The 6,879-nt window shown below is 39.7% G+C and overlaps 1 protein-coding gene across 3 annotated transcripts; it reads left to right on the plus strand.

The window, feature by feature from the left end:
- On the plus strand, positions 1-3,963 carry LOC131960062 (cilia- and flagella-associated protein 251). 3 transcript variants are annotated; one of them, XM_059325275.1, is made up of 6 exons: positions 1-468; positions 547-909; positions 2,780-2,845; positions 2,963-3,034; positions 3,119-3,173; positions 3,262-3,302. In XM_059325275.1, exons 1-6 carry the CDS (start codon positions 1-3, stop codon positions 3,300-3,302), a joined length of 1,065 nt encoding a protein of 354 aa, XP_059181258.1. The 3 variants fall into 3 exon arrangements, 1 of the variants encoding a protein (XP_059181258.1); XR_009389581.1 differs by lacking the exons at positions 1-468; positions 3,119-3,173; positions 3,262-3,302 and having other exon boundaries at positions 848-928; positions 2,736-2,845; positions 2,963-3,026; XR_009389582.1 differs by lacking the exons at positions 1-468; positions 547-909; positions 2,780-2,845; positions 2,963-3,034 and adding an exon at positions 3,412-3,963 and having other exon boundaries at positions 3,133-3,173; positions 3,262-3,298.
- The last annotated feature ends 2,916 nt before the right edge of the window (positions 3,964-6,879 follow it).

Genomic DNA, 6,879 nt, shown 5'->3' on the forward strand with positions numbered 1-6,879 from the left:
ATGGCACCTGTGAAAGGCTGGTTAGTGGGGCTCCTGCTGGTCCTCCTGAGCCCCGCTCCGCTCCCGCTCTCCTCTGGAGTTGTGAGTGCTCTGGACGTGGCCGAAGCAGAGGAAGGCCTCGACGCCAGACACGTTGAGGAGGTTGTGGCTGAAGAGGGAGAAGGGGTTGAGGGTGATGATGGCGCAGGTGAGGAAGAGGAGCAAGTAGCGGAGGAGGACGTTGATGAAGAATCGGATGAGGAAGAAGAAGAGGAGGCTGCTGATGAGGAAGAGGAGACTGCTGAGGCTGAGGAGGAGGAAGAGGAAGAGGCTGCTGAGGAGGAGGAGGAGGAGGAGGAGGAAGAGGAGACGGCTGAGGCTGAGGAGGAGGAAGAGGCCGCTGAGGAGGAGGAGGAGGCTGTTGAGGAGGAGGAGGAGGAGGAACAGGAAGAGGCTGCTGAGGAGGAGGCAGATGAAGAAGCTGCTGAGGTGGAGGAAGAGGAAGATGAGGAGGAGAAGGAGAAAGAAGAAGAGGCTGCTGAGGAGGAGGATGATGCTGAAGAAGAGGAAGATGAGGAGGAGGAGGAGGAGGGAGAGGAGGCTGCAGATGACGAGGAAGATGACGACGATGCTGAAGAAGAAGAAGAAGATGCAGAGGAGGAGGCTGCAGATGAGGAAGAGGATGATGATGCTGAAGAAGAGGAAGATGATGATGATGAGGAGGAGGAGGCTGCAGATGATGAGGAAGATGATGACGATGCTGAAGAAGAGGAAGATGTAGAGGAGAAGGCTGCAGATGAGGAAGATGAAGATGATGCTGAAGAGGAGGACGCTGATGAGGCAGCAGCAGAGGAGGAAGAGGAGGAGGAAGAGGATGATGAGGATGATGATGAGGATGATGAAGATGACTCTGAGGAAGAGGATGTAGCTGTGGCAGAGGAAGATGGCGGTATATACACTTTTTTAATACATAGTTTTTTTCTAAATGATTTCTTGGTTACCACAGTAATAAGCTATGCAATCACTGTAAAGAAAACATTTCCTCGGCTCTATGAGTTCTTCTAACTAGTTTTTTTTAAACTCCGCAGCCTTCTGACATTGTTCTTCTCGCTGCAGTGCTGTAGGAACTGTGTCGCACATATCAGTCCTAAAATAGAGCGGCTTATCTGTGAGGTAGCCGGCACCACAGAGTATCTCAACCATTCATGCCTTTTGTTGAACCTATGTGGCTATTTTGACATCCCACAACAGGAACGCATTAAGTGTGATAGTTTGCTCACGGACCTTACATCTTACTTTTGTTATATCTGCCCTCAAACTAAGAAAAAACTCACCCTCAGAGTTCCCAGCCAAATTATGTTCACATAACTTACAATCTTGATTTGGATGCCTTAGACATGTTATTTACACTTAACTAAGTCCATTTACTCAAGTACTTCTGATATACTACTCAGAGGGAGATTTACTTTTATTGCACCCACTCAGATTGTTTTATATATTTCAAATATATTTAGCATTATTACTTTTGTTAGCAGTGTTTTACTCAAGCTAGGGCTCATTTAAACTACTTAAAATATTTGTATGTGGTTGAATTTATGGACATGCGTAATCATTTTTAATTGATCATGTTTTTTATGTTAAATCTTGACCTGAAAAGTAACTAAAGCTAAATGTAGTTGAGTAAAAACTACAATATTTGCCTCTAAATGTAGTGAAGTAGAATTATAAACTTACCTCATACAGTAGTAAATTTACTTAGTTACATTCCACCACATTTTGCATAAGGAGTGCTTTTTAGGTACATTTTGATGCTCATACTTCTGTAGTCTTGCACGAGTGAGGTTTTCATTAAGGATTTGTATTAGAGTATTTTTATACTCTGCTTATACTCTTTGAAAAGGAAAATCTCAATACTTCTTCAACCTCTGGTTATTTAAGGAATTGTGACCAAGCAGGACTTGTAACACACAATGTAATGAGAGAGTCTAATAGAGCCATGCAAGCAGCTCAGTGAGGCCGTTCTTGAGCTAAATGCATCACCATCATTAAAGTGATAATACTAGCATGCTGATGTTCAGCAGGTATAATGTTTACAATGCTCACTGTGTCAGTACAGCTGTGTCTGTCACTAGTTTAACTGGCATTTTGTCATAAATCAAAGTGTTGTAAAACTGGCATTTGGCCTGATGATGGTGCTGCAGTCGATGGAAAGTCAGGAGAGACAGACACTAAATGAAGTGTTTCAGACACAGTGAATACAGATACATCTAGAAACTAAAAGAAAAATATTTTTTTTTAACATTAAAGTATTTAGCAACCTGAAAATGAGCACATGTCCCCTTTAAATATGTGATTAACATTGTGTAACAGTCACAGTTTGGTTATGTTTAGGCAGTAGGCTATTTAGTAAAAGTTTGGTTGTTCCGTAATGTAAATCACGTACGTAAATTAAACTACATTATGTACAGACTTGGCTGCTCTTTACACTACTGACTTCCAGGGAAGCAAAAGGTAGCAAACAGTTACACAAGTGCATTGCCTTTTTATAGGCAAGGTTCGACCAAAACTCTTATTTAAATATGAGCCATAATAAGCTACTAGTGAGAAACAACCTATGAGAAAGTTTTTTGGTCTCTTTCTGTACTGCAATTTCTTATATACATTAAGTGCTTCTGGTGTATTAAAAATAGCATTGGCCGTGCTGATTCATGGCTCTAGAAGCCTAATTTGTCTGTGACCCTGTTGACTCCATATAGACGAGCCCGATGATGATGACACAGCAGATCACACAAGTGAAGAGGAGCCCGTCGCTGACCTGCTGCAATTCCGCTCTGGCTCTCTGTGTAGCGTTTGCACCATCTGTGAGGTACAATTACAAGAGTAAATGAAAAGTCTGTGCTTATTTCAAAGTGAAAGATTAATCTTAACTGTACATTGTGTGTGTGTGTGTGTGTGTGTGTGTGTGTGTCCCTCCCTCTATTAGCACTGCTCGACTAACTGTGACGATTGCCCCTGTGAAGAGGGAGATGAGTCCGATCACTGTGAGCACTGCCAAGTAAGCATCTCCACTGTCCAAAACACTGTCAATAATTTTCATTAGAGTCAACATCCTCCTCATTTGAACCCCTTTCTCTTCCAGGACTGCTCTTCCTGCTACATTTGTCCATTACTGTGTGACACCATTTGCACACCAGGTAAAAATGAATACTGATTGAAAACATTTGTACGGTGCACGTACCATACATTAAGTAAAATTTGACTTATTTAAATGTTTTTCTCCAGGTGGCCTTGTTGATGAGCTAACTGGGACCCTCTTCCAGTAAGACCTCTCACAACTAATTAATATATAGTTTTATTCTTGTATTATATCATGATTGTAATTGTTTTGAAGTTAAGTGTGGGCTTTACTCACCTTTGGTCTCTGTTTTGCAGGAGTGTTGCTTCTTTCCTCTGAGCAACCTGAAGACTGTGTCCTTTAACGCCCCCTTGTGGTAGCACGAGGTACTGCGGTCAGGACTGGAGCTGTCCAGCTGTCCAGACCTCTCCAGTCCCACAAGAGCTTGTCATGAAAATGACAGCTGACAGAAACACATTTAGGTTTTATGATAATATTTTTAACTTAAAAAAAGTTTGTAGAGAATTTTCCTTTATTTAATGAACTTCCTACTGGACATTTTCAATGCAATATGGATGATAATACATTGCTAGGCTATTCTATAATTCATTAGGATTCTTTTTCTGTAGCAGCATTTTTGTAAATCTGAGCAATATTAAAATGTCTATCTTAGTGGCAGGATTTTTTTTTATGTATAAATGCACTAGAAAGATGAAAAACGGCTGCCAAAACTCATTAGATTAATAAATATCTCCTTATATGTAAAACTTGGTTAATGTAGCCTATATGAACATCACATGCAAATGTCACATATTTGTTTCCAATAAACCAATAAGTTTTTTTTGCTATGTTTACTTTTAGTTTTCTATTTCACATTGTTTACTGATTTAAAAAAAATTTTTTTGTGCATATACTCATTAAAACTGCAGTCAATAACTTGGTAAATATGCCTATAAAATACATAATATACAATTTTAGAGAGACAAGTTGTGAAGTGACTTTATTCCCTTATTATAAATATATTTTAGTATAGTATACTCAGAAGTGAAAAGTGGAAAAATTGCAGTAAGCTAAACGTATTGGTGTTTCTTAAATAAAACACTTCTGGTCACACTTTTACCTGTTTATTATTTTATTTAATCTGTTATAATCCTGTGGCCATTCTCCTGGGAACCTAAAATTTTCCAAATTCCAAGGGTTTTCTTTTGTGTGTGTGTGTGTGTGTGTGTGTGTGTGTGTGTGTGTGTGTGTGTGTGTGTGATATTTTATACCTATTTTAGGTTTAGTCTTTTTAATTTCCTGGTAACCCTCTAAACTTGACATGACCACAGTGTCTAAGAAATTATTTATTGGTTAAAATGTTTCAGCGAATATATCTACTCTCAAATTAAACTGAAACTTGTGCCCATAAGGGGAGTAAATAAGGTTAAAAAATATACATATCTCCATGAATCTTACATTAAGACGATTTTTTATTATTACACAATTTCCAAAAGGATATGGTTAAATACGCAAATGAAGTGTTGTCTTATTAAATATGTGCCGATCAATTTCAAGATCATAAACCTAAGCATTGGATAAAACCAATATAAATAAATAAATAAATACATTCTTGTCTCATTTTGCACAATTATTAGATTCTAAGATTTTCACAGAGGACATTTTCTCTTTTTATCATTAAAAAATCTAGTTTTTAGGATAAATGAAATAAAAATAAATGAATAAAATCCTTAACCGCTTATCGGCACTCGGGTCGCGGGAGGCTGGAGCCGATCACAGCTGACAGGCGAGAGGCGGGGTACACCCTGGACAGGTCAGGATATTTTATGTAGAATACAAATAGGAATGAAACTGAAAAGTTTAGTGCCATTAAGTTTCTGCCTCAGAGTATGACAAAAAAAAAAAAAATCTTGAAAACAACAAAAAACAACGGCCTTAAAGTCACATATTATAAAATTCCATACATTTTGCAAGACACTACAGGTGAACATTGAATCATTTTTAACCAGTAGATATCGCCATGAATCTTTCATGGTTAACTACTTTCATGAAGTCAATAATTACTTGTATTATAAGTTTTATTTTGTAAAAAATGTTGTATTTAAATATGAAAATGAGGCATTAACTAATGCTGACTTTTAGTGAATTTAGAAGAAAAGTATAGAGACACAAATAAACAAAGTGGAGTAAAATAAACACCCAAAACGTTGACGTCAGTATTGTTAATTGTTTATTTACAGCTGGGGGCTAGAGCCGCTCCCAGCAGACATTGGGTGAGAGGTGGGGTATGCCTGCAGGGCAGACACACAGAAACAGACAGTCACGCTCTCATTAGGCGTGTTTCCACTGAGTACTCAGTGGAAAGCGGTTCAGTGTGTTGGCTACGCCCACTAGTTAGTTCCCCTCAGCCTCTGTTCCCATACAGGTACTTTTGTAGCTGCTTTTGTAGTCGATCTGACAACAGACCGACACGGCAAGCAGTGTCGCCCCCTTTCACCCCTCTAGCGACTCTTTTTAAAAAAAACGACTAGCGACAAATCTAGCAACTTTTTTCTGCTGTTATAGGAGACTGGTTACTCTTCTTAACGAGTAGCAGGCTCCATCCCAAAGCACTCACAAGTGGCCCAATCCTCCCGCTGCAGTCTCTCCCAGCTGCAGTCAGCAGAGCAGGAGCTGTTAACCCCTCAGCGTCCAGTTTGCACCAGTCTGCAAATGAATCACTCATGCGCGAAATCGCTGCTCAGTGCGGCTCAGAAAAGTACCTACTCAAGGCAGATACTTTGTAAGCCGTTACCTGAGCCACTAACCGGTGAAGTTGGACGAATCTTGGGCGTATTCTCTCTCCCAAGCAACACCCATAGTAGAGGGGAAAGTACCAAATGGAAACATGCCTATTCACACCTATTTAAGGCAGCTGGGAGAGATCGTTGCGAGAGGACTGGGCCGCTTGTGAGTGCTTTGGCATGGTGCCTGCTACTTGTTAAGAAGAGTAACAAGTCTTCAGAAGTCTCCTTTAACACCAAAAAGAGTCGCTAGATTTGTTGCTAGTCGCTTTTTTGAAAAAGAGTCACTAGAGGGGTCTGTATAGTCAGCTATTCTCAACCATGGGGTCGGGACCCCAATTGGGGTCGCGAGATGATTTCTGGGGGTCGCCAAATCATTTTGGAAGTCAGCTCTGTCTCCACTGTGTTAAAGTGTTCATGTGATAATGTGTTAGTCTTTTTGGTCACCTAATGTCTTTTTTTGTCATTTTGTGTGTTATTTGGTAATTTTGTGTCTTTTTTTGGTCATTTTGTTTCCTTTTTTTGGTCTTTTTGTGTGTTTTTTCAGTAATGTTTTGTCTTTTTGGTAATTTTGTTTCTTTTTTGGGTCATTTTGTGTCTTTTATTGGTCATTTTGTGTCTTTTTTTTATCATTTGGTGTCTTTTTGGGTCATTTTGTGTCTTTTTTGATCATTTTGTGGTCAATTTGTGTCTTTTTTGGTCATTTTGTTTCCTTTTTGTATGATCTAAACTGTGCGTGTGAGATTCTGTTCAGTGAGTGGGGGTCGCGGACAACATGCATGTTAAATTGGGGGTCGCGACTCAAAAAGGTTGAGAACTACTGTGTATAGTCACTAAATATAGCGACAAAGTCAATAAGTTGGCAAAAAGTACTCAATGGAAAGACACCTTTAGAGTCACCAATAAACCTAAGTGCATGTTTTTGGACTGTGGGAGGAAGCCGGAGTACACATGCTTACAACATGCAAACTCCACACAGAAGAGCCGCAGGCTGGAGCCGAA

This window comes from Centropristis striata, chromosome 21 (assembly GCF_030273125.1).
Source record: "Centropristis striata isolate RG_2023a ecotype Rhode Island chromosome 21, C.striata_1.0, whole genome shotgun sequence".
In the NCBI taxonomy this organism is placed as follows: Eukaryota; Metazoa; Chordata; class Actinopteri; order Perciformes; family Serranidae; genus Centropristis; species Centropristis striata.